The 23,961-nt window shown below is 58.7% G+C and overlaps 2 protein-coding genes across 24 annotated transcripts in view; one reads left to right on the top strand and one right to left on the bottom strand.

Moving 5' to 3' along the window:
- SNED1 (sushi, nidogen and EGF like domains 1) overlaps positions 1-23,961 on the bottom strand; it is a 79,251-nt gene that overhangs the window by 27,097 nt on the left and 28,193 nt on the right. For 10 of the 12 annotated variants that reach the window (XM_074364686.1, XM_074364685.1, XM_074364688.1 and 7 more), the window contains exons 2-19: positions 21,928-22,215; positions 18,700-18,840; positions 17,833-17,995; positions 15,748-15,873; positions 15,361-15,474; positions 13,618-13,731; positions 13,402-13,515; positions 10,921-11,046; positions 10,628-10,732; positions 10,299-10,412; positions 9,739-9,855; positions 8,243-8,359; positions 8,008-8,124; positions 7,679-7,792; positions 7,208-7,381; positions 1,382-1,495; positions 597-710; positions 111-224 (exon numbers count right to left, since the gene is read on the bottom strand). In XM_074364686.1, the coding sequence (XP_074220787.1) occupies positions 111-224; positions 597-710; positions 1,382-1,495; positions 7,208-7,381; positions 7,679-7,792; positions 8,008-8,124; positions 8,243-8,359; positions 9,739-9,855; positions 10,299-10,412; positions 10,628-10,732; positions 10,921-11,046; positions 13,402-13,515; positions 13,618-13,731; positions 15,361-15,474; positions 15,748-15,873; positions 17,833-17,995; positions 18,700-18,840; positions 21,928-22,215 (2,386 nt within the window). The remainder of the gene's footprint in view (positions 1-110; positions 225-596; positions 711-1,381; positions 1,496-7,207; positions 7,382-7,678; positions 7,793-8,007; positions 8,125-8,242; positions 8,360-9,738; positions 9,856-10,298; positions 10,413-10,627; positions 10,733-10,920; positions 11,047-13,401; positions 13,516-13,617; positions 13,732-15,360; positions 15,475-15,747; positions 15,874-17,832; positions 17,996-18,699; positions 18,841-21,927; positions 22,216-23,961) is intronic. The other 2 variants (XM_074364689.1, XM_074364691.1) reach the window with 2 other exon arrangements.
- MTERF4 (mitochondrial transcription termination factor 4) overlaps positions 1-23,961 on the top strand; it is a 79,707-nt gene that overhangs the window by 32,486 nt on the left and 23,260 nt on the right. The window lies entirely within an intron of this gene.

Here is a 23,961-nt window from a genome sequence, read left to right as displayed (position 1 = left end):
TGGGGAGGTGGTTGTGTGTTGGGGGGACACTCAGAGGGCAAGCGCGGGACTTGCCAGGGGCCCCACCACCACCCCAAGCCAGGGTGTCCTGGCAGGTGGCTGGGCCCCACCTGTCTCGCAGTGGTAACCGAAGAAGCCCTCTGGGCAGACACACAGGTAGGCGCCCCCGCCGTTCTCACACCGGCCTCCGTGCTGGCAGGGGCTGGAGTCACAGGCGTCCACCTCTGGAGAATACCCAGAGAGTCGGCCAGAGCGGCAGGGGGGTGTCTGGGGGAGGGAGGAGAGGACAGCGGGAAGAAGGGGAGGGAAGGCAGGGGAGGCCGGGCGGGGGTGAGGGAGGGATGGGGGAAGAGGGCGAGCCATGGAAGTGCCCTGACCCTTGGTCGCCCCTGGCCCTTGCCTCCCCCTGACACCGGGGGTCCCTCCCCTCACGGGTCCTGTCCAGTAGGGCCACGAGGACCACCCCATTCCCTCTGCTCTCTGAGCAGCCCAGGGTCTGTGCTTGCTGAAAACACGTTTTTCCCGGGATGTCTGGGGCATCACGAGTGTGGGTGAGGGTCTGGCACATGGGGGACCCCCCCAAGCGCAGCCCCTACCTGTCTCACAGTGGACTCCAACGAAGCCTGGGGGGCACTGGCAGACAAAGGCCCCCGGGAGGTCCCTGCAGGAGCCTCCATTTCTGCAGGGCTGTGCCCGGCACTTGTCCGTCTCTGCAGAGACCAGACATGAGGCTGCATGCCCCACACAGGCCTGCATGGCCCCACACGACCCCCGGGTTTCCTGTGCACCAAAACTTCTGCCTCACGCCTGCCCCTCCACTATCTGCCCAACAAAGCCCGCCCCAGGCCGCTCCTTCTCTTCACTGCCCAGGCTTCTCAGGGGCCCCACTGGACATCCTGGGTCTGCCCGTCCTGCTGGGCAGTGTCTCTGTTTCAGGGCTTAGAGCCCTACCCCAGCGTGAGGGGTGCTGGGCTCATTCGGTGAGGCACCCAGCAGGCCGCCGCCTGCTCTGGCTCTGAGCACTGGCCCAGGCTTCGGGGTATGGTCTGCCCTCTCTGCACTCCCACCTTCTTCGCCCCTGAGGCCAGAGTCTGCAGGAGGCGGGAGAAGAGGGTTGAGGTTAGCTTTTCTCAGCTGAGCTCTCAGTCTCTGGGGAGGTGCAGGCAGAGTGTTTATAAACTGCTGTCCTTCTGGACATCAGAGCTGGCAGGGGCCTGAGGGAGCAGGCAGTGCCCAATCAGAGACCAGCCCAGGGAGAGGGACCTCTCCAAGCCAAGGGTGGCTGCAACAGGGTGACCGTGGCTGGGGGACACCAGGGCCTCAGGTCCATGGCCAGGGTGCTGGATCTGCTGACCCCCAGGAGGGCCAGGGCCCATCTTACCCAGCTCACAGTGGGCTCCTTCATGCCCTGGGCTGCAGACACACAAGTACCCGGCGACGCGGTCCTGGCAGGAGCCCCCATGCAGGCACGGCTGGGATCGGCACTCGTCAATTTCTGAGAGAGGCGAGCCCAGGTGCGCAGGCGCCAGGAGAGAGCCGGGAAGAGAGCAGCGTTGCCATAGTTGGGGAATGACACGAAGCCAATTTAAGAGGGACATTAATTAGCTTTGCTGCGAGGAGCTGGACGGAATTCTATGACATCCCCTTGGTGCCTGGAGAGCCCAGAGCCCAACACAGCACCCTCGAGAGAAGCAGCACACAGACTAGGGGCCGGGCTGGCGGGGGCCTGTGAAGCACGGGGGACGCCCCTAGTGAGCGTGAGGCCCTCAGAAGACACTGTGGGGCCCAGTTCGTTAGGTAACACTCCCGACGAGGCAGCACACTTGGGGGTGAGCCCTTCATTTTAAAGTCCTCACCACGGGGTGGTCGTTTTTTCAAAAAAACTGGGAGTTGTGCTCCTGAATTTAAAATGCTCAGGTTAGAAAAGCTTAATTTTAATGCTTAACATATGAATAAGTAAATAAACAGCAGGGACATAATGACACTTGGGGGCCCGCACCCAGCCTGGGCGCGAGAGTGTTGACTGACTGGCTCACCTGGTCACGCACACCCCTCCCTGTGACCTGAGCTTCTGTGGTTACAATCTCTGTGCCTCCTTAAATTAGGTTAAACATTTTAATGAACGCCCTGGACGGCAGCTGGTTTTGTTTTGCTATTTATGAACTTTATTACTAGGATATTGTGGTGTGTGTACCTATCTCTCACTTAACGTTATGTTAAAATCTCTGTATCGTGGTGGGTCGCAGTTTTCACTGCTGTGTAATATTCCTCGATGTGATTATTCCATACTTTACCCTTTCTTGTTTGGCAGGCATTTGGGTTGGTTTTAGACTTTTTGCAACTGCAAAAAAAATGCATCTATGTCTTTCACATCTCGGTGTAGATCTGTGATTTTCCTAGATTTATACCTAGAAGGAGGGTTGCTAGGACACAGTTTACATGAGTGGTCAGCTTGACAGACCAGTTACCAAGTTGTCCTCAAAGTGCTTACACCAACGTACACTTCCTCCAGCAGCTTATGAGAAGTCCTGCAGCTCCACCTTCTCACCAGTACACGGGCTTTGTGCACTTCGGAGGCTCTGCCAGCCGAACGCACCTCACCGCGCGTTTGCTTTGTATTTTGCTGGTCGCTCACGAGAGAACAGTCTTCTCTCGCTCCCTGGCTTCACACACCTCCTCTTCGGCGAAGTGGCTGCTTGTGTGTGGAGCCTGCTTTCCTGCTGGGCCGATTATTCTTTTCTTGTGATTCATAGAAATCTTCACACGTTCTTGAAGGCAGTCGTTCCGTTCGTACTTGCACACGTGCACGTACACGCGTGTGTGATGCGTGGTGTGGGTGGGTGTGGAGATCTACAAGCTGCTCTCCGCCTGTACCTTACATTCACTTTCTTAAGGCTGATGAATTTACGTTCCTAACTTTCATACAGTCTGTTTTTTCTTGTTATAGTCAGTGCTGTTTTGTGGCTGAAAGAATCATTCCCTACTCTAAGGCCAAAAGGATACTTACCTACATTTTTCACACAAAATTATACTGTTAAAAAAAATGATTTAATCCTTAATCCATCTGGAGTTAATGATGTGTGGTGAGAAGTGGGGAAACAACGTAACATTTTCCCAAGTGCAGAACCATCTTGTTCCAGTGGTCGTGAAGACTTTCTCACGTGCTTGCTTTCAGCAGTTTACAGTTTTAGCTTTTATGTTTATGTCTATAACTCACTTCACACATAGAGAAGTCACCACTTGGATGCTGCTGTGCACAACACTGACTCACTTCACTTGCCAGGTCCTCACTGCTGGGACGCGGCGGTGCAGCTGCTCTGGGCACTGACCCCGAGTCCTGTGGCCGAGCTGAACTCACTGACTAGTCCTGTAGCTTCTTTCGTAGACTCTCTGAGGATTTTCCGTGTGCACCGCTGTGTCCTGTTGCTGCTGCTTGTCTGAGAGACATGCCTTTATTTCCTCTTCTTATCTGCAGCGCTGTCTCAGGCCTCCAGGACAGTGCTGGAGGGGACTGGTGAGGGGCCACCTTGGCCTTAGCACTGGTTGTGGCGGGAGGCCTTCACCAGTAGGTGTTCTGTGAGCTGTTGGTTTTCTCAGGGACGCTCTTTTCCAGGTTGAAGAAATTCCCTCCACTCTTATTTAGGACGAGGGGAGCGTGAACGCAGCCCCTCACTGTCACAGGGGAGTTTCCTGTGTTTGGGGAGGTCACAGGGGTCAGCACACCCGGACTGCAACGGAGGGGCCTCGCCTAGAGCTTTTCCTAACAGTGGAATTTTGTCAAATGGTTTTTCTGCATCTGTTGAGATGTTCATGTGGTCTTCTCCTTTATGTCCTGCCATGGTGAATTATGTTAATTGATTTTCAAATGTTAAACCAACTTGTGTTCTTGAGATAAACCTCACTTGACCAGGCATTATCCTTTGGATGTAGTACTGAGTTGACTTAGTAATGTTTTGTTCGGAGTTTGGTGCTATGTTCATGAGGAATAGTCGCCTGTAATTTCATTTTTTGTAATGACTCTGGTTTTGGTATAAAGGCAACACTGGTCTCATGAGTTGAGACGTGTTCTTTCCTCCTGTATTTTCTGCAAGAGCTCAGTATACAGTATCATGCTTTAAATGTTTGCTGGAACTCACCAGCGAAGCAGTGTGGTCCTGCCTTTTTCTTTGTGGGAGAGTTCTTAGTTACAAATTAAACCTATTTAATAGCTATGAGGCTGCTCATATTTTCTGTTCATTCCCGTGTCAGTTGTGGTCATTTGTGTCTTTCAAGGTGGTAGTCATCGTTTTCTCCAGGTTGTAAGACGTGTTGGCCTAACGTTGTTCACAGAATCTCTTTGTCGTTTAAATGCTTGTAAGCTCTTTAGTGATGTCTCCTCTTTCATTCAGTTTTTCTTTTTTCCCCCTTGATCAGTTTGGCTAGTGGTTTATTATTTTTATTGACCTTTTCAAGGAATCAGCTTTTGGTTTCATTGATTTTCTCTGCACATGTCTCTCTTAGAACTAGGTTTTTTATACTTGCTGATATATAAAAACGCAGCACACTCTGTCGTAATAACCTGTATCCACTACACGTAACCCTTCCTGTCGTTCTCAGTAGTTTTCCCATAGGTGAGAGACAACCGTATCAGCTGCAAATACTGAGGTTTTTTACTTCTTTTGCATTTCCATGACTTTAATTTCTTTTTCTGACTTTATTGCATAGGCTAGTACTGCCAGCGTAATATTGGTTGACTTAGTGATAACAGGCATCCTTGTCGTGTTCCGAATTTTAAGGAAGTGTTTCTCTGTCTAGGATAACGTCTGTTCTAGCTTTGAGGAGAGGTGGGAGAAAACTGCCTCAGAAGCTAATCTCCTTCCTCCCGTTGGTAGCTCAGCATGTCTGAGTCAGTTCAGCAGGAGAACAGCTTTTGAGTTCCAGACCCTCCCTCTGAATAATCGGGATCAGGAAGCTCACTGTTCCATGGCCCTCTGCTGTAACCGGTGCTCCTGCCTCTGTAAACGTGTGGGGCGCAGTTGTTGTGCTTCAGCTGGTGTGTGCCTGGCCTGCGACCCCCTCTCTGTGGGGTAACGAACACCTGGGGGCTGGGTGGGCTTTGCGATGTCTCTTTTAAGTTTTTGCTCCAATAAATCCTGTGTTATTTTACACCACATGGTACCAGAGGGGTGTGTGTGTGTGTTATGTTATTTTTATCTGGATAAGGAAATACTTTTTTATTCCTTATTCGGTAAGAATTTGTTTCATGAATGAGTATGAATTTTATCAAATGCTTATTATGTGTTCATTAAGATTCTTACATGATTTTTCTTCTTCAGTTGGTTAACGTAGCAGATTTTTCTAATATCAAACTCTTTTCAACAACCCAACTTGATAATGGTTTATACATTCTTATAGACTGTCAGATTTCTGCATCTAGGTTCATATGTTTAATGGACCCATAATTTTACTTTCTCCAAATGTCCGTGTCTGGTGTTGGCATCAAGGTTACATGGTCTCACGGAGCGGGTTGGCACACACCCTTTTCTGCTTTCTGGAGGAGGCTGTCTGGGCTGTACAAGAAACAGCCTGTTTCTTGGCGGTTTGGTAGAACTTACCCATAACGTTGTTTGAGCCTGTGTTTCTTTGTGGGGAAATGTCTTTGCATCCTCAGCTCTCCAATAGGTGAACAGATACGACCCTGTGGAGTATCTGGTGTTTCCTTGATGTCACAGTGAGAGGGGTGGTGTTTTGTGGCTGCATCCTCACCGCACGGAGCACCTCGGTGTTTATAAAATGCCGTTTTACCCTCCCACACCTGCTGTCGCTGCTGAGAAGTCTGATGCCAAACTGGTTCTCGTTTCTTTTTCCCTCTGGATGCTTTAAAGGTTCCTTTTTGTCTGTCGTACGTTCTTTACCTTTATTACAGCATGTCTAATGTTCCTCTTCTCTCCTGTTTGGTGCTCCGTGGGCCCTCTCAGCCTCCGGTCATTGGGAGTTTAGCTCCATCGTTGCTCCAGCGTTTCATCCTATTGACATTTTTTCCTCTCTCGCTCGGATTCCTGTTACCTCAGTGTCCGCCTCCAGTGCCTGCGTTTCCATTCTGATTCATGTGCATTTCCCTGCTTCTTCCTGGTACAGCTGCTCAGACTGGTCTTTCAGCTCGCTTGCTTAGTCTTCACATTTGCAGGTTGTGTCTGGTTTTTCAATTATTATAGTTTTTCAAACCTCTTATTTCTGCTCTTTTAAAAATTATTTGTCAATCCTGTTCCTATGGCCAGTGCCATGTTTCCTGTTGTATGTTTGTCACGCTTATGTTATATTCTTATTTTATCTTCAGTGCTTTTATTCCTAATAGTGTATGTTGTCTGGACTTTATTATTGTTTTTGAGGTGGTTGTACTTCTTGGTGTCTTGATATCTTGGCTTGTGAGCTCATATCCCCTGGTGGCACCTGCTTCTCATCTGATGACATGTCCCCTAGACAGTAGCCACCAGGCCTGGGGGGCTTGGAAGGGCAGGAGTGAAGGAAAGGTGCCTGAGGCCAGGTGGCCCCTACCAGTTTTCCAGAACTCTCCACCTGACGGATCGCACAGGTTCAGCTGGACTTTGCTGGGTATTTAGGGGGATAGCAATGTGTGGTGTGCCCCTCTCATCTCTGGGTGCTGTCACGGTCCCTAAGCTACTTTGTTTAAAAATCTTTGTTTCATGAAGAACGTGCTAACATCATGCAGATTTCTGATGAACAGAGTTGGAGCACTTTGGCTTAATGCACAGGTGTGTCTGTGGTGCCGTCTCCGGGGTTTGGGTCGGGGCCATGCACCCCGGCGCACAGTAGGACCCTGGAGGCCACGCTCTCTAGAGTGTCACTCCTCAAAGGGCCATGGAGTTCACTGGGGCCTTGTTCAGATGCAGGGTCTGGTTCCATAGGGCTGGGTGGGGCAGGGAGCCTGAGGTGGGCCCTGAACCCTCAACTGCCTCATTAGGGCTCTGCCTTTGGGCTGCCTCCTGGCCTCAGCTGCTTCATCTGCAGAGTGGGCATGTGGGTGTTGGGCACTGAGCCCTGGGGTGTCCTGAGGACAGGGAGGCCCTTAGAGAACGACCCAGAGTGGAGCTGGCACGGGTCATCGCCACCATCACCACAGGGTCTTTGCCTCACTTTGCACAGAGGAGACCTGGGGAGGAGAGTGTGGCACTGCCCACCCACCCACCCCAGAGGGCCCCCAGATCACCGTGGCATTGGGGAGGCTCGCTCCAGACTCCCTGTGGCTGGCAGACCCGGGCGTGGTTGGAGGCGTGTAGGCTGTAGCCCTGGTCGCAAGAGTACAGGGCCACCGAGCCTGGCCGCGTGCCATTGAAGTGCAGGGTGGCATGTTTCACTTCCTCGGGGGGCCCGCAGTCCACCTCTGCAAGGACACAGCAGCCTGTCCTCTGCCCTGGGACCCCTGCCTGGGCCCCTCCCATGGCTACACCCCTGCTGCCCCCACCCCCAGGCTGCAGGGTGGGGACCCTCTCTCCCCACACAGCCTAGCCCAGGATGAAGGGGCCTCGGCCCCCAGAATGGGCTGCCAAAAGACTCCTTTCCTTCTTTTCTTCCCTCCTTCCCTCCTTCCCTCCCCTCAGCCCCCAGCTGGGCCCTACTCTGCTCTTCAGGGAGTTGGAAGGACTCCCATGTCCTGGCCCTGACCCCCTGGCCCTCTCACCTGCCTGGCACCGGCGTCCCGTGTACCCTGCTTGGCAGCGGCAGGAGAAGTCTGTGCCCAGGTCCTCGCAGGTGCCCCCGTTCACACACGGGCTCCGGAAGCAGGGGGAGGGGGCTGCAAGGGCGCGAAGGTCACCGTTGCCCATCAGTGGATCCTGCCCGGAGGCCTCTGGGTCGCGTGGGAGCGTCCTGCCTCCGGGACCAGCTCCACCTCCCGCCCCTCCACGAACAGGGCCATCCCTGCCCACCAGACCCCTCTTCTTGTCTGCGGAGGTGCCCTGGCCATGCTGTCTCCAGCCGCCCTGGCCTGTGGGCCGCTACCCACCTTACCTATCTCACAGTGCCGCCCGGAGAAGCCTGGGGGACAGTCACACTTGTACTTGCCGATGTAGTGGAAGCAGGTGCCACCGTTGTGACAGGGGCCAGAGGCGCACGAGTCTGGTTTCCCTGGAAGCAGAAGGTGCCCATCGGCCAGGGTCAGGGGTGCCCCTTACCTAATCCCTCGACACCCCAGAGCGAGGTCTTCCCAGGGACGCTCCCCATGAGCCGACGCTGGGGGCCCCACCGATCTCGCAGTGCCTCCCGGCGAAGCGGTAGGGGCAGGTGCACTGGTACTCGCCGCCTGCCTCCTTGCACGTGCCCCCGTTCCGGCAGGGCCCCGAGCTGCATGGGCGTGGCCGGGCTGAGTGGAAGGACAGAGAGAGACGGAGAGGCAGGTAAACGAGGGCCAGCCTCCTGGCCCGGCAGCGCACACGACACCCTACTTGTGTGTTCTCAGTCCTCAGGCACTGGTGGGCCCTGCCCGTCTGGGCCTGCTTCTTGGTGGAGCCCCTGAGGCCCAGTTGCAGCAGCAGCTGGGCCGACCAAGGGCACGCCGGAGTGGGACTCACGGTCTGGGGACCTCGCTCAGCCTCGGGGCCCTCTGCCCTCCCGTCCTCTCTCCCCTGCTGCAGGCTCTGTCGGAGAACCACTGGAGACCTGGCCCCGCTGCCCTAACTGCCCTGCACGGTGACAGGAGCTGACATCCATGGCAGAGGAGCCCTGTTGCAGCTCTGGTTTGATTTTCCCATTTTCTGTACCTGTGTTGGCGTGGGTGCGTTTCCCAGGGCGCGGCCCGTGCTGCAGGAGTCACACGTGAAAGGTGTGAAGCCAGTGGCACGGCCGTCTCCCCTCGAGGAGCCGCGCCTTCACAGGCCCGGCCAGGACTTTAGACCCTCTTCCTCCTTGATGTTTGTTCTTGGGGGAATATGAGGCAGGAGGGGGCTGCCCCCACGCTCAGTCCTTCTCCCCCCCAACACCCTATGGGGCCTCACAGGCTGCATGTCCAAGTTCTGGCCACCCCACCTGATGTCCCTTCATGTCCCCTCTCTGGGATGCCTTTGTTGAGGGCAGAGGACCTTGGTGGCCTGTGCAGAGAATGAGGCAGCGGGGCCTTCTCTCTGGAAACCTTCCTTTCCCTGCAGGGGTCGGGGACCCCTGGGGGCTTCGTGGTCAGAGCACTGGGGACCTGCCCTTGGAGCCGCCCTGAGAGCAGGAGAGGCTGCCAGGTAAAGTTCCGGGTTTCAGTTCTCTGGACAAGTGAGGGCAGCGGGGGGCTGGAGGGGTGTGTGTGGCCCAGCGCCGAGCCCCAGGAACACGGGCTGCGGCCACACCAGGGTCAGGCGACCGGCACCCTGGGCTCTGACCAAGGGGATGCCTGGGTCACTGAGGACAGCCCTGAGCGTGGCTTCAACCTGCGCGGAGGGGACAGTCCTGGGTGGGTGTTGGTGAGGCCAGTGACGCCTGCAGTGTGTTTATGGAAGGATCTTCACATTCTTAAGAGACTAAGTGTAAAATGTTGACAATCTCCAGCTGAAGTAGATTTAATAAAGTCCTAATGAATTTTTTAAGTCAGTGACTCTAAAATCCACTTGGAAGACTGCAGAGCAGAAAATGAAGCCTCCTCTGAGGGAAACGCAGTCACAGCCAGGAGGCCCAGGAACAGCTGAAAGGGCGGGTGGGCCGGGCGCACAGACAGTGGGCCCTGTGCCGGCCCCCGGAGCGTGCGGCCGCGGCCCCCACCTTTCTCGCAGTGCCTGCCGTGGAACCCCCGCGGGCACTCGCACGTGTAGGAGTCCTCGTGGGCCTCGCAGGAGCCTCCGTTGAAGCAGGGGTCCGAGTCGCAGGGTGACGGCAGCGCTGTGGGGTCAGAGGGCAGGCACCCTGACACTCTGGCTGGAACCAGAGCCTCACCACAGACACTCATCCGGGGGCTTATTCCTCACGCCAGGCTCCCTGGCCCGTCCTTGGAATTTACTCTATTTCTGATTTTTCTGGAAGTCACCCACCCCCTTCCACAAGCCAGGACTGAGCTGTGGTCCACGAGAGGCTTGGCGTCATGCTCACCACCCTCACCTCGTATGATCGCTCATCTCCTAAGTCGCTAGTCACTTGCGCACTAACAGACAAACACAGGGAGATGCTGCTCTTCCAGCTGCGAGCAGGTGGACGGCCATGCCCAACCACAGTGGAGGACCTGACACCTCTGGTGGGCCGGCAGGAAGCCCTGGCCTCCTGCTGCTGCTGCACACCCCGTCTCCCTCCCCCCAACCCCCCCCCGCAGCCCACCCCGCCGCGCTCACGGTGGCTGGCGTTGTGGTCGGTGTGGCAGACGCAGAGGTAGCTCCCGCCATGCTCCATGCAGTAGCCTCCGTCCGGGCACTGAGTGTTCACATTGCAGGGCGTGGCTGTGACCTCTGCGGGGAAGAAGCCCGTCTCAGATCCCTGCGGGTCTCCCCGGGGACCCGGGGACCCTGCCTGGGGGCCCAGGGTCAGGCACTCTTGGGGCCAGCCCCTCCTGGATCTCGCCCTGTGGGTCCAGGCCCAGGCCCCAGTCACCATGCACACTGTGGTTTGGGGGGTTCTTGGGGAGGGGAGGAAGGGGGCCCCCAGCCCACTCCTGGGCACCTACCAAATTCGCAGAGGAGCCCAAAGAAGCCTGGGGGGCAGTGGCAGAGGGTGGTGTTGGCCCCCAGGCACCTGCCACCATTTCGGCACTCACAGTCGGTGGGGGTTCCTGTCACGGGGGGGGGGGCGGGGGGGAAGGAGAAGCCTCCGATGTGGCGGTGCCAGAAGGCAGGGCCCTCTCCTGACCACTGTCCCATAAACCCAATGTGTACTGCCCCCACTCTCACAGTCCTTTCCCAGGGGGTTTGCACGTGCATTCACGGGAGGCCCCCGCCCTGCAGCCCGGCCGGCACGCACTCTCCCTGCAGTCCAGGCCCATGAAGCCCTCGGGGCACTCGCACACGTAGCCCTGCTCTGCGTCCACACAGGTGCCCCCGTTCTGGCATGGGGCCGAGAGGCAGGCATCGGGCACTGGGTGGCTTCCTGCAAGAGAGACTGCGGTCACCAGAGGCCACACGGAGAACATGGGGAGAGCGAGGCCCAGTGTCGGAGAGGAGGCGACTTTACCTCCTCTCTTAGGGCCAAGTGCCTGCAGACGGGTCTCCAGCTGCCCCGCACCCCCCGGGCTCCTTCTCTGGGGCCGAGTGAGAAGCAAGAGCAAGGAGGGGCCCCACGGCAAGCACCAAAGGGACCCGCCGGGGCCAGGGACCGCCCAGTGTTTCCCATCAGGCTTCTCTGTTGGTTCAACACTTGGGGTCTTGCAGATATCTTTCTGTCGTCGATGTCTAGCTTGACTTTGCTGTGGTCAGAGAACACAGGCCTTTTCAGTGTATCGGCCGTGTTTTACGGCCGACAGGCTTGCCCATCGTGGTGAAAGCTCTGTGAGCCCTGGAGAGAAGGTGGGTGTCTGTGAATGTCAGTCGGCCAGGCTGGACACGCCACCCGGTCCCTGCATCCTCCTGATCCCCGTGCCCGAGTCCTCCGAGCTGCTGGGAGGGGACTCGCTGCCGACGTCCCCCCTTCCACGGGGGCTCTGACTCTCCTTGCAGGCGTGTGACTTGTGCTAGTGACCGCTGTGTATTTAGAGCTATTATGTCTTCCTGGTGAACTGGCCCGCGGTCGCTGTAAAAGGGCCCTCTTCACTCCTGCAGCTCTCCTTTAGTTCTGAAGTCGACCCTGAGTGATGTGAACGTGGCCGCCCCGGCCTCTCCTGGTTACTGTTGGCCACCCTATTCCTTTTCGTTTTGCAGATGTTCTGTTTCCTCCTGTTTTTTCAGAATTTAGCTTTGAAATTAATATACAATAAAACTGACTCTCGTTTGATGTACACTTGCATGAATTTTAACACATGCAAAGGTGTGTGCAGCCCCACCACAGGGAGGACGCGGAGCAGCCCGTCGTCCCACAGACCCCTTGTTCGGTCTGTCCGGGGTCACAGGCCCTCCGCTCCTGGACCCCTGGCAACTGTGATCTGCTCTTCACTGAGGCTCCGCTCCCGTGGTTCCTCCCCAGCCAGTGGATTCCCCCTCCCACCCCCGCCTGCACCAAGGGAAGATTCCAGGGGCTCCCCCCGCGGTCTCTCTCCGCTTCCCCGCCTCCCCTCCCAGTAGCCCTGTCCTTGCCCTGTCCTCCCCCTACTCCAGCTACTGTCCCCTCGCCCCGCCCCGCCCGTGGCCCAGCAGCCTGGAGACTGCTCCCCGGCAGCCGCGGGGCAGTTGCAGGGCTCGCCCCACTTGGTCCCTTCTCTCAGGGACGGCCGCCCCCTGCTTTCTGTTGTCCAGTGGCTGAAAGCAGTTGTTTCATATCTTGTATCTGGCTTTCTAGTTGCGGACAGGGAGGTCCCCAGGGCAGTTACTCAGTCCTTCTTGGCCAGAAGCAGGAAGCTAGAGACACTTTTCTTGTATCTCCAGTTTTGGGCCAGTTTCCTGCGGGATTGGATCGGAATGCGAAGGCTTCTACCTGTGACGTGGACAGTGGGCTGTATTGGGTCCAAGTGCCAGCTGTCGTGCTGTAGTGTTTACTGTCATTTGCATCATTCCTTGTGCAAAACGCAGTTTCTCTGCAAAATCTTTTGCAGTCACTTATTTGTTTTCTGACATGAGTTTAGTTAAATGCACTGATGCTTCGATAACATCTAGGCGAGGTGAACTGTGATGCATCCCGATGATGTCCAGCGACCGGGAAGGCTGGCACCCCCCACGCTGCGTGCGGCCACCGACCAAAGGCCACTGGAGGGCAGAGCCTCCATCTGCGTCTTATGGGTAAAACATAATTTCTTTCTTCAGCTTTCAGGCTCAAAATAAAGCTGACGCGTTTGTCCGGAGCACCTCCCCGGGGAGAAGCATGCATGGCCCTTGTCGGCACGGGGGTCTGAGGCCTTGGGAGGTTGGGCGATGTCAGACACTAAAGCCTGAATTTATTTTAAGGGTCATAAAACCTAGTGGTCTTTTAATTGGTCTCCCAGTCGTACCCAGCATTTAAAACAACCTGCAGCCGGAACTAGCAGATTTCCTCCCGTGTAGCAGAGGTCAGCTTTCTCTCAAGTCCCAAGGCTTGTTCCCTTGTGCAGAGAGAGGTCTGGAGTGGGAAGCAGCGGTATTAAACAGCCAGGACTCTCTGGAGTGTGAAGAGGGGCTGGGAGAATGTGGCCGTTCATCCCTGCTTTTGACTGATGGAGACCAAGCCCAGAGAGGGGAGCAGACTTGCTCAGCCACACACAGCATGTGGGCGGCAGAGCCAAGACCAGACCCCCCGACCCCCGAGAGACAAGTAGGGCGAGCTGGACAGGGAGGGAAAGGGGGCAGCTCACCCACGAGGCTGCAGGCACGTGGCCGTTACCTGTTTCGCAGCGAGGTCCCTCGAAGGGCTCGGCACACAGGCAGGTGAAGTTCCCTACCCGGTCGACACAGGACCCCCCATTCAGGCACGGGCCAGAGCTGCACTCGTCCACGTCTGGGGGCAGCAGGGGTGGGAGCTCAGCTCCGCGCCAGCCTTGGAGCGCCCCACACCCAGCTCCCCCGCTCCCCTGCCTGGCTGCCTGTGGGTGTCACCCACCCGTCTCGCATGCCTCGCCGGTGTAGCCGGCCTGGCACACGCACACTGCGGAGCCGCCGTCCACCTGGCACCAGCCGCCATTCTCACACTCTTTGGTGTCACATGGAGATTGTGCTGCGAGGGCAGAGGGGTGAAGGCTGTGGGTTCCTGGCTGTGGTGGCCCCCGGGGACTCCTGCTGAGCCCCCCTCCCGATTCTCCAGCTGCAGCTTGGGTGGCTCTGGCCATCTCTGGAGGCCATCAGGCTGTGGGGGACCAGGGTGGTCCCTCCCCCCCAAAAGCTCGCCTGAATTGGGTTTATCTCAGCAGACCTAGGGTGGAAGGAGGGTGTGCATGCGCCTGGCGGGGGCACAGGGCTGAATCGAGCCAGCTCCCCCCCTCCTGGCAGTTGTCCCGCTAAGCTGACTGTGACCAGCGCTGTCCTTGTAGAACGGGTCTCCCAGGGCACTGGCTGGACAGAGTCCTCCCAGCCAGGCGGGGCACACAGCCAGTGATGGAGCCTGGGAGGGTGTGCGGGCCCGAAGACTCGGGAGGGGCTGAGGCGCGCGAGGCGACAGCCTGCTGCAGGGACGGGCCTGCAGAGGCATTCAGCCCCAGGCAGACTGGGAGTGAGCGGCGGGCGCCTGCCTCTGTCCACCTCCCACCTGCCCCTCACCTGGGGTGCCGGCCTCCCTGACTCGCTGGTGGCTGCTGGCCTGTGCACCCTGGCAGCAGGTGGGGGGCATTGCCTTCCCCCAGCTGTGTCACTCGTCCTGCTGACAGCTCATCCAGAAACAACTCAGTAAGGGAACCAGATGGATCCCAAGAGCATGTGACCTTCCCTGGGGCCCTGGGGGGCCAGTGGGAGGAAGGGGAGGAATGGGGACCCCGGGAGGCATGGAGGTGCTTTGGTGGGTGGCAGCACATGTGACCCCGTCTCTGGGGCCCTGGCTCCCCCAGACAGCAGGCCTGGCACCTGTGGGAGAAGGGAGTTGGGGGATGAGCAGCACCCACGTCCCTGCTGGACTCCACCTGGTGTCCCCGCAGATGGGGGCTCTGGGGGCCGAGGCAGGTCCTGAGAACTGAGAGTCCCGTGGGGGGCTGGGGGCTGGTACCCGTGGGTGTCGCTGTCGAGGAAGCCAAGGCTCAGGACTCCCGGCTCTGGCCCCAGGCCCTCCTGGGGCTCACCCGGCCCAGACGCGTGTGCACACCGAGTCAGAGACTTGAGAACATTCCTGTGGCCGTCAGTGTCCGCTGGGGACGGTTTTCCAGACTGAGACATCGACGCGTTTGTCTCTTGTACGAGCTTGGCCTACCAGCGTGTTAGTGTGTTTCTAACAGCACTTACGTCGGTAGTGCGTTCAGGGGGAGCAGTGTGTCTGGCTGAGTGGAGTCGGGGTCACAGAGCTTTGCCTTTAAGGGGCTGTTTGTTGGGAGCCCCAAACAGCATCCCACAGTGAGACTAGGGGCGGGAGTAGGGTGTCTGCCTTCCTTCGCCAGGTAGGTGAGGGGCCCCAAGGAGGCGCTGGGTGAAGGGCAGGCCGCAGAGGCCTGGTCTGAAAGCACTGCTTCAGAAGGGCCATGCTCAGAAGGGGGTGGGAGACGGGGGTGTGACTGGAGTTTGGAAGCCACAAGGGGGTCTCTAGGAGGACCCCAGCCCATGCCTAGGCTGTGAGACCCAGGAGAGGAGAGAAACAGCCCCCACTCCTGCCATCAGGCTGTCCTGCAGCCCGTGGGACCCTGGGGCTCAGGTGCGTTCCTCTTACCTGTCTCGCAGGTGGGTCCCCCGAAGCCGGCCAGGCACTGGCAGCTAAAACTGTTGACGCCATGTGTGCAGGTCCCGCCGTTCTGACACGGGTGGGATGCGCACTCGTTCACATCTGAAACACCGGGCGGGCGGGGGCCTCAGCGGAGGAAGTCGGTGGGGAGGGGTGGTGGTCTTCTACGGGCTGGGGCGGGGGGCCCGCCACCCCTGCTGTCCCAGCAGCTGGGGCACCTGCCCGCGTGCCCAGGGTCTCAGAGTCACTGCGTTTGGCTTGCACGTCGCCCACACCCCGGGGACAGACCCCTGGCCCGGGCGCCCAGGGCCGATGGCTGTGCTTGCAGGGCCCCTGCAGCCAGTGCGGCTGAGCAGGTGGGCCCAGGGGACTCACCCAGGTGGCACCTCCTGCCGGCAAAGCCCGAGGGGCAGGAGCAGGAGTAGGAGGGGCGGCCGGTGACGCAGTCGTCGATGCACCTGCCGCCATTGAGGCAGGGGCGCAGGGCCAGGCACACAGAGGCTGCGGACATGGGAGGGGCGGAGCCGTCACCCAACCCGAAGGGCCCGGCTTCCGGAGTCGCTGTGAGGTCCCTGGTGGCCGAGTGTCCCAGGTTGCACTGGCTGGGTCTGCCCAGGGATCCTCGAGGATGGGCAGCCCGCAGAGCTCAGCTCAGGGGCCCTGCCCTCCGGAGCGAGCAGCGGGGCTGCTGAGGTGGGTGACTGTGAGCACAGACTGGCAGGTCCTGGAGCGTCCCGGGTTCTGGGCCTCCTGTTACTAGGAGGGCCCCAAGGGGAGCTGGCGGGGCGTCTGTGGGGGGACGAACACTCCGGGAGGGCCTCGGCCCGGAGCACCGTCCAGGCTGCAGGCATCTCTGAGGGCCGCCCCTGCTGCTCATCCGGCCGTCCACCTGGCCACACTGGTGCTTGGTCTGCCAGGTGTGGCTGCCCTGCCTCATGGGGCCTGTCTGCACGACCTGTTTCGGACCAGCCTTTCTCAGACCCAGACTGCCAGGTGTGGATGCGCTGCCTCTCAGGTGTGAACCCACCCTCCCTTCCTGGTAAAGCTCATGTGTTATGTCAGCCCCAGACTGACGCGCACAGGTGCCATCTCCTGGGCTTGCGGTGTGGTGGTGGGTGTGTGAGGGGGCTGGTCCCCCACCCCCGGCTCCTGAGGGCTCTGAGCAGGCTAGTTTGGAGGGCCCAGCAGTGTTCTTGCATCTGCTCCCTGCAGAGGCCTGGGACAGGGGGTGAAGCGCCTCCACATGGGAATAGGGTCCCCGAGGGACTGACTGGACCTTCTTCTGAGGACCTCACTCAGGGTCACAGCCTGCAGCCTCTGCAGGGGAGCATGGACCTGCCCACACCAGTCCCCACCTGCACCCATACTTTACTCCTCAACCACAGCCCCGGCCCTCGGCCACTGGCGGGTGCCAGACCTCTGTGCCCCCCACCCAAAGCAGTAGCTGACAGAGTGGTGTCCCCGTGCCCTGAACCACTGCTGCCCTGAGCCCAGGTGGGCAGAGCGGGCCTGGCTCAGTTGGGGCTGCAGGGCTTGTGCGCTCAGGTGTCTACTTGCCACTGTGGTGGTGGTGGTGGGGGGGGGGCGGAATCACTGGCCCCTGGGCTCCCTGCCCTTGAGTCCCTGCCCCCAGTGCTTGGTAAGTGGGGGAGCTCGGGCTCCCCAGGCCCCTCTCACTGGCCCACGTCCAGTCCTTGGCACGCTGCGTGCCTGCCCTCCTTGGCCCTGGCCTGGGTGTGCGTGCCTGCTCCCCGGCCGGTCAGGGTGGGCTGCCCTGAGCCGGGTTCGCTCTTGGGGCAGTGCAGGAGAAGCAGCCCCTCTCGGTGGCCTTGGTCCCTGTGGGGGTGTGAGGCAGTCTTTGGGGGAGGTCCTGGGACCAGCCTCACTGTGTCCCCTTGGCCAGGAGAGTGGCCGGCAGCCCTCCCTGGAGGGGCTAGATCAGTCATTTGACACCCCCTCCCCCATTTATAAGCAGTTTCAGGAGGATCTGTGACCCAGGGCTACCCAGCTGGAGGGCTGGAAACTGTCCAGGCTGTTGACACAGGCCGTGTGCTTGCCCTGGGGTGCACCCACCCCCACCTGCTGTGTGTTCTGTGCTGGAAGGACCCCAGGGTGTCAGGGTGCTCCCTCCGTTGGGGAGATGCCCAGGCTGTCAGACAAGCACCAAATCCCAGCTAGAAGCAAGGCCACCGAGACTTGGCTCCCAGGTTGTCCTGGGACGCAGGAGCCCCCAGGGGTGCCCTCCCTGCCCAGGCGGGAATGGGACCCCCCTCCCCTGGAGCAAAGACAGGAGGCCCTCCCAGGGGAGACTGAGGCTTGGGGCGAGCCTGGACATGCCCCCGGCTTGGGGGAGGGGAGCAGAGGTGGGTGGGGTCACGTGCCCCCAGGGGCCTGGGCTGGCCTCCCCCCCTCCCGGAGCCACACCCCCTCCGCCGCCAGAGCCGCTCTCTGTCCTCTTACTTGTATGGCCGCAGCCCCCCACGCGCACCTGGGCATCATCGATTCTGAACGCCCAGCGCCCGGGCACGCCCACGTTGGTGGTGGTCTCCACCTCCGCCATGTCTGCCGAGCGCGAGCCGGGGATGCTGAAGTAGCGCCGCCCATCACCCGCGTTGAAGCCCGCCTGGAGGTGGGTGTGGAGAGAGCGGGAGCAGATGGGGCTGGGCCGGCATGCAGGCCTCCTTAAAGTTCTGGGACCCACCTCCCCCAACCCGGGTGGCCAGGGCCAGAGACCACGCGGGAGATGGCCTTGTGAGGGGGCTCTAAAGATCCAGGAGCACCCCCCACCTGCCCTGTGGCCCCATCTGAGTCAGCAGCACCCCGGCCCAACACTGACCAGCAGCTCCTCCTGCCATGACACTGATGGGTCCTGGCAACCAGTCCCTCAACACCCTGCCCCCACGCCTACTGCCAGAGGCCCCCTCCTGGGCTCCTGGCCTCTCCTAGGACACAGGGGCAAGTGTGACCTCAGGAGAAAGTAGAGAGCTGGGGGGTGGTGCGTTCACGTGGGGAGGAGCCCCTGCGGGCTCGCACTTGACCACGCCCTCCACACCTGGGATTTTCTGCTGGCTGCCATCCCTCAGGCCTGGACCGGGCAGTATACATAGGACTCTGTCCTGGCTACAGCTGACCCTGTAGGGCCCGCCAAACAGGTCAGGACATAGGTGCCTTTGGCTGGAGAAGATTCCTGCGAATCTGGGCTGTGAGAGGTCTTGGATTGCCTCATACCAGCCTCTACACAGTGTGGGGTGTGTGGTGGGGAGGGGAGGTGTCCACCTGCCTCATTAGCCCATGACAGTCCTGGCGGTGGGGAGCAGGGGCCCCTACCTGGGCCGCGATGCCCCCCAGGCCAGAGGCGTTGCCCCCACTGCTGGCGTGCGTGCCCGTGGTCCACGTGATGGACTCGTAGTTGAAGATGGTGAAGGATAGCTTGCCATCGGTGATGAGCACAGTCTGGAACGTGTTGACCTGCCAGGGAGGGGGCCTGAGCAGGGTCCGGCACCCCTCGTCCCTACAGCAAGACCCGCCCCGGCTGCCACCCCTCACATGCTGCCGTTGTCCGCGGGCTCCTCCTCTGTCTCCCCATTAGATGGTCAGCCACAGAGAGGACTTGGGACCTCGTCCTCCAGTCCCTCGCTGTGTCCCCAGTGCTGGCACAGGCCAGGCCTCCCAGTAGTTTGTTGCCTGGGGAGTGAGTGAAGCACCCTGAGGGGCTGGGGGCCTGTGGACGCCAGGAGCAGACGCCGTGCCCTGTGGGTGAGAGTCCTTTTCCATGAAGTGTGAGTGGGCAGGGTCTACGTGAGAGGGGCTTGTTTCAGAGTGGGCAAAGGGTACGGCTGTTCAAGAAATGATCTTGGGACCAATAGGAGACTCTGAAACACAATTAAGTTGGAGCTTTATATCACTTATGAAAATAAACCCCAAATCAAGGAAGGCTGTAAATGACACCATCATCGTCCTAGAAGAAAACAGAGGTGCGTATGTCGCGCATCTTGGGGAAGGACTTCTAAGCATGACGTTATTAAGTGCAAAACCAAAAAGGAGGTGTGCACATGCGAGCACAAAACTGCTGAATGTAAAAGAGCCGTAATCAAACTGAAGGGCAGACGGCCGAGTGAAGTGCGTCTGCAACATACCCGGCAGGCAAGGCTGGTGACGTCTTTAACTCGGGTGGGACTTTACGGATCAATACGAAAAAGAACAGAAAGATTACAGAGAAGTGAAGGAAGCAAACACACACATCACAGTCGCGTGCAACCAGCAGGCAATTCCCTGAGACTAGAAATCGAAAACGTTTAAGTTTAAACAAAGAGGGCGGCGCTCCTGTCTCGCCTTTATGGTTGGCAGGAAGGAACATAAGAGTGTGTTTGGCTGGGGTGCAGGGATTTGGGCACTGCTGAACATGGCTTATGCAAGTGTGAGTGGGCACATTCTGAGGGGACGGTCAGAATCCTGCAGGCAGCATCTCCCTCCTGGAGGCGCGTGCCGGCATCTGGCTCTGAGATCGCTGGGGCTGTGCAGCTGCCCGCCAGGGCACCCTGCACGCCGGCTGGGGTGCACTGCACATGATGGGAAATCTCACTGACGGGACAGTGCATCTTCTTCCTCAAGTGAGACCTGCCAGCAGGGAGACTGCACGCCTCCTTCAGGAAGGCACACTTAGGTGCTGGTCCTCCTAATACAAGGGGGACGCCGTGGCTCTAAGGCTGGAGTGGTGGGACGGTCTGGGCAGGGCAGGACTGTGGTCAGAATGGGGCTCTGTGAGCTGGGCCAAGTGTTGGAGGAGGATGAGGACGTGCCTGAAGCTTAGCCATCACTGTTTGTCGCCATCCTGCTCCTGGAGGCACCCCCAGAAGGAGGGCTCCCCAGCCTCCCAGCTTACAGATCAACTTCCACCCCAGACTCAGTTCTGATTCCCTGTCTTACAGGACAGTCGTTTTGGAACTGCCATCTCTAGGTTTGAAAAGAATGTTCAGTTTCCCTCTGTCTGCTTGAGAGGGGCCCTGGGCGCCTCCTTCCTCCCAGGCACAGGGGCAGCAGGGGAATGGCTCTGCGGAGGGCGAGCTGTCATATTTTAAATGATGCAGAAGAGCATGCAAGGACGAGGAAAGCGCCCGTGGTACTGCTGAGTGAAAAGACTCTCACAAAACGGCACGTTCTGGGTGGTTCTATTTATTTTTTGAAGTGTGGGTCAGTACACAGCAGGGAGTGTTGAGCAGGAGTTCTCGCCTGGTAGTGGGGTTGTAGATTCTTTTTCTCTACTTTTTGTTAAAAAGACATTTTCTTGCAAATTGGTGTTAAGAAAAACAAAGAAAACTTACCAAGTGTCAGCAGGCTGTGTGTGAACAAAAGTTCCCTCACGTGAAATTTATCTGTAGTCGTGGTTACAGGAAGAGCCCATCTTTCCTGATTCCCTCAGTGACCGTCTCACTCTCCCGGTGTACCAGGCCAGCCAGCCCACCTTTTCTTCCTCCTCTTGGCTGCTGGAGAGCGCCACCAACCGCACATCCCTCCCTGTGCTCCTTCCCCACCTGCACCGGCTACCCGAGCCACCGTGGCTGGGCACATCCAGGACCAAGCCTGCCCCCTGCAGCCCCGGACCCTGAGTGCAAGCCTCACCTGTCCCCACTCGCACGTGATGAGGAACCAGGCACTGCCCTTGACTGCTTCTCTCCCTCTCAGCCCAGTATTTTGTCACATGCACCCCTAATCATTGCCCCGAACCATCAAGTTCCTCCAGCTCTAAACCCCCTGTGTGGCCGAGCCTGCGCCCTCTGGCTCCCACAGCGTCGGGGAGAGCCTGCGCCTGGCTGGCATGGCACCCCTATTACATGGTCGTTAATGTCACACCCACTGGAGCGTGACCCATGGGAGAGACACGGCCTGTCTTGCTCTGTCTGGGGCTGCCTCCCCAGAGCCCAGAACACTGCTTGTCCCCAGACGTGCCCCTAAGTGAGTGTGTCCTAAGTGCATGGGCAGACAGTTCTGAAAAGGACCCTGCACCCCAGTGCCTCTTTCCTAGAGAGGTGCCCTCTGTCTCAGGCATGGCCGTGACCCGGTGCCCATCGCAGACTTGGCCGTAGGGGCTGCTCAGTAACACCTGTTGCCAGACGGCAGCCACTCTCCTCACAGGGGGCCTGCCCACCACGCCTACCACACACGGGGTCAAGTGGCCAGTTATTCCTGAGCTTACGTTCTGATTGTCCGGCATTGTCAAGGAGTGACGTATTAAGTGGCATAAACTCCCTGTGTAACCCTTAGAGCACTGGACCGTTCCAAATGCAGATCCTTCTGGCACAGACCGCCTGTGTCTCTGAGTGTGTGAGCTACTGTGCCGGGCCACTCGGCCTTTTCCTGGACGTGGGTCCAGGCTCCATCCTCCTCCAACCTGGCTCTGTGACCTTGGGCAAGTGACTTTGGTCCCTGAGCCCAGTACACACCCCTCGGGCGTGGACGGGTGATTACGTCTGGCCCACCTCAGTAAGGCAGGGGGCCCTGGAGGGAGACCCTGGGCCCCAGATGGATGTCCTCCCTTCCCTAGGACAGAGGACTCACGGGGGAAGAGGAGCTGCCTCCAAAGAAGGTCACGCGATACCAGGTGGCTATAAAAACCCAAGTGGCGGAGAAGTCTGGGAGCTCCGGGAAGTAAGTCCTGACGTCCTCCGTGGCTCTGCGCAGCGTGGCCGCGTCGGTGGCCTCCCGGTAGTACACGTCGCCGGCGCGCCTGTTGTCCACGTCCGCCCAGAAGGCCGCCACCACGCAGCGGTCCTTGGCGATGGGGAAGGCCGCTGGGGTGAACTGGGAGACCTCCTTCAGGAAGGAGATGACCCCGTTGTTGTTCACCTGTTGGGGCAGAAGGGGTCAGGGGGGCTGTGGGCAGGCAGGTGGCCCGGTGGCCTCCCCAAGCCCCACCCACAGGCACCCTCTGACGGCAAGCCGGCCTCGGTGGGGTGTCTCTAGGACGGCCTGGCAGTTCCTGGCCCCTGATATGGGCCCCTGGTCTGCCCCACCCTTCCCAGACAGGCCATGGCTCCGGGCACAGGCTCTGACCTGTTTGCTATACATGTTCCCTGCAGAGTGCCCGGATCGGGGCTGCCAGTGTGGGATGGGGGAGCTCCAGTAGGGGGCCCCTGCTTTGGGTGGGTGGGGTGCTCAGACCTGCCCAGCGGCTCCTCGGTCCCACCTGAATCAGGGGCATGGGGAGGGCAGGGCAAGGCCCCAGCCTCTGAGCAGGAGGCTTGTTCGCCAAGCAGAGGTGGGGATGGATGGGGAGGCTGGAAGGGCCTCGAGGGCCAGGTTGTGGGGGGCCTGTGTTCAGGGCTCCAGGCAGTGGGGAGCCCCAGAGGCCCCTGTACCTGGGGGCGGCGCAGCATCTTTGCTGTCAGACACAGCTGGTCCCAGTGCTGGCCCTGCCCCTCAATGGCTGCGCAGTCACGAGGCGAGTCAGCCCCGCCTGGCTGCACTTTGGCTTTTCACCTGTAAGGTGGGTGAACACTCCTGCTGGCGCCCAGGGGGCTGGGCAGGGTTGAGTGAAGTGAGGGTCACAGAGTTGGCTCTAGGCTGTTGTGATTTGTCCTGGGAAGACTGTTTTCAGAAATGACCCTTTGGACTTCCCCTGAGAGTGAGGGAATCCTCTGTAACCCAGACCAGCCAAAAAGGCAGATAAATATACCTCTCTTCTTAAAGGCACCAACGAGTGAACAAATGAATGAGTTTTGATTCCAAACCTCGGACAAAGAGAGACTGGAGGTGAGGCCCTTACGCAAAGCTCCTTTTCCCCTGAGCGAATGCACCTGCAGATTTGGAAGCAACAGCTACCAGCCAGACCTGCAGTTTTACAGCCTCATGGAGAGAAAGAGATAAATGCCAAAACTCAGAGCTCGCTCAAGGCAGGGAACCTGATCACCCTCACATTGTGCTAGGACCGCTAAGGCCCCCCCTCACAATAGGGTGAACCCGAGGTCAGTGGTCCTTGTGCAGACGAATACGCTGCCTTCCCTTCCCGAGTGATCCGGGCACTGCAAGCCTGGAACTGATATGAAGTGGTTCCTGACAGGGCACATCCCCAGGCTCTACGCAGAGGCAAAGACAAACCCTCTCTGGGGCCAGAGGGCAACACCTCAGGCCTCAGGTTATTCCTAGAAATGTTTGTTCAGATACAAAACCCAGGACACCAAGATAGCCAGGCACACAGGAAGCAAGACACTGCTCCCAGGAACACGCAGAAATAAGAGAAATGCCGGCGCTGGGGTCACCAGGCGCAGACTGTAAAGTAACTAAGGTCCGACGTTCAGAGAAAACTGAATGCAAGCTTTAAACTTCCGTCAAGAGGACAGCCAGAAATCACCTGAAAAAGAAGAACAGAGGAGGACTTACACTTACCACAAAACTACAGTGCTCAGAACAGCGTGGCACAGGCGTAGAGACACGTGTGGACCAATGGGACGGGACAGAGCACCCAGAAGTAAATACTCACGTACGTGGTCAAATGATTTTTTTTTTCGCTCCCCTGCATGTTGGTGTTTTATTATTTCCAAATCTCCAGCGTCTGTACAGGGTAATCATAAGGGCAGTGTTCCGTGCTGGAGG

The sequence above is a fragment of the Camelus bactrianus genome, chromosome 5 (genome assembly GCF_048773025.1).
Source record: "Camelus bactrianus isolate YW-2024 breed Bactrian camel chromosome 5, ASM4877302v1, whole genome shotgun sequence".
NCBI classification, from domain to species: domain Eukaryota; kingdom Metazoa; phylum Chordata; class Mammalia; order Artiodactyla; family Camelidae; genus Camelus; species Camelus bactrianus.
The sequence above is the reverse complement of the archived record's forward strand: the minus strand, read 5'-3'. Positions and strand labels throughout refer to the sequence as shown.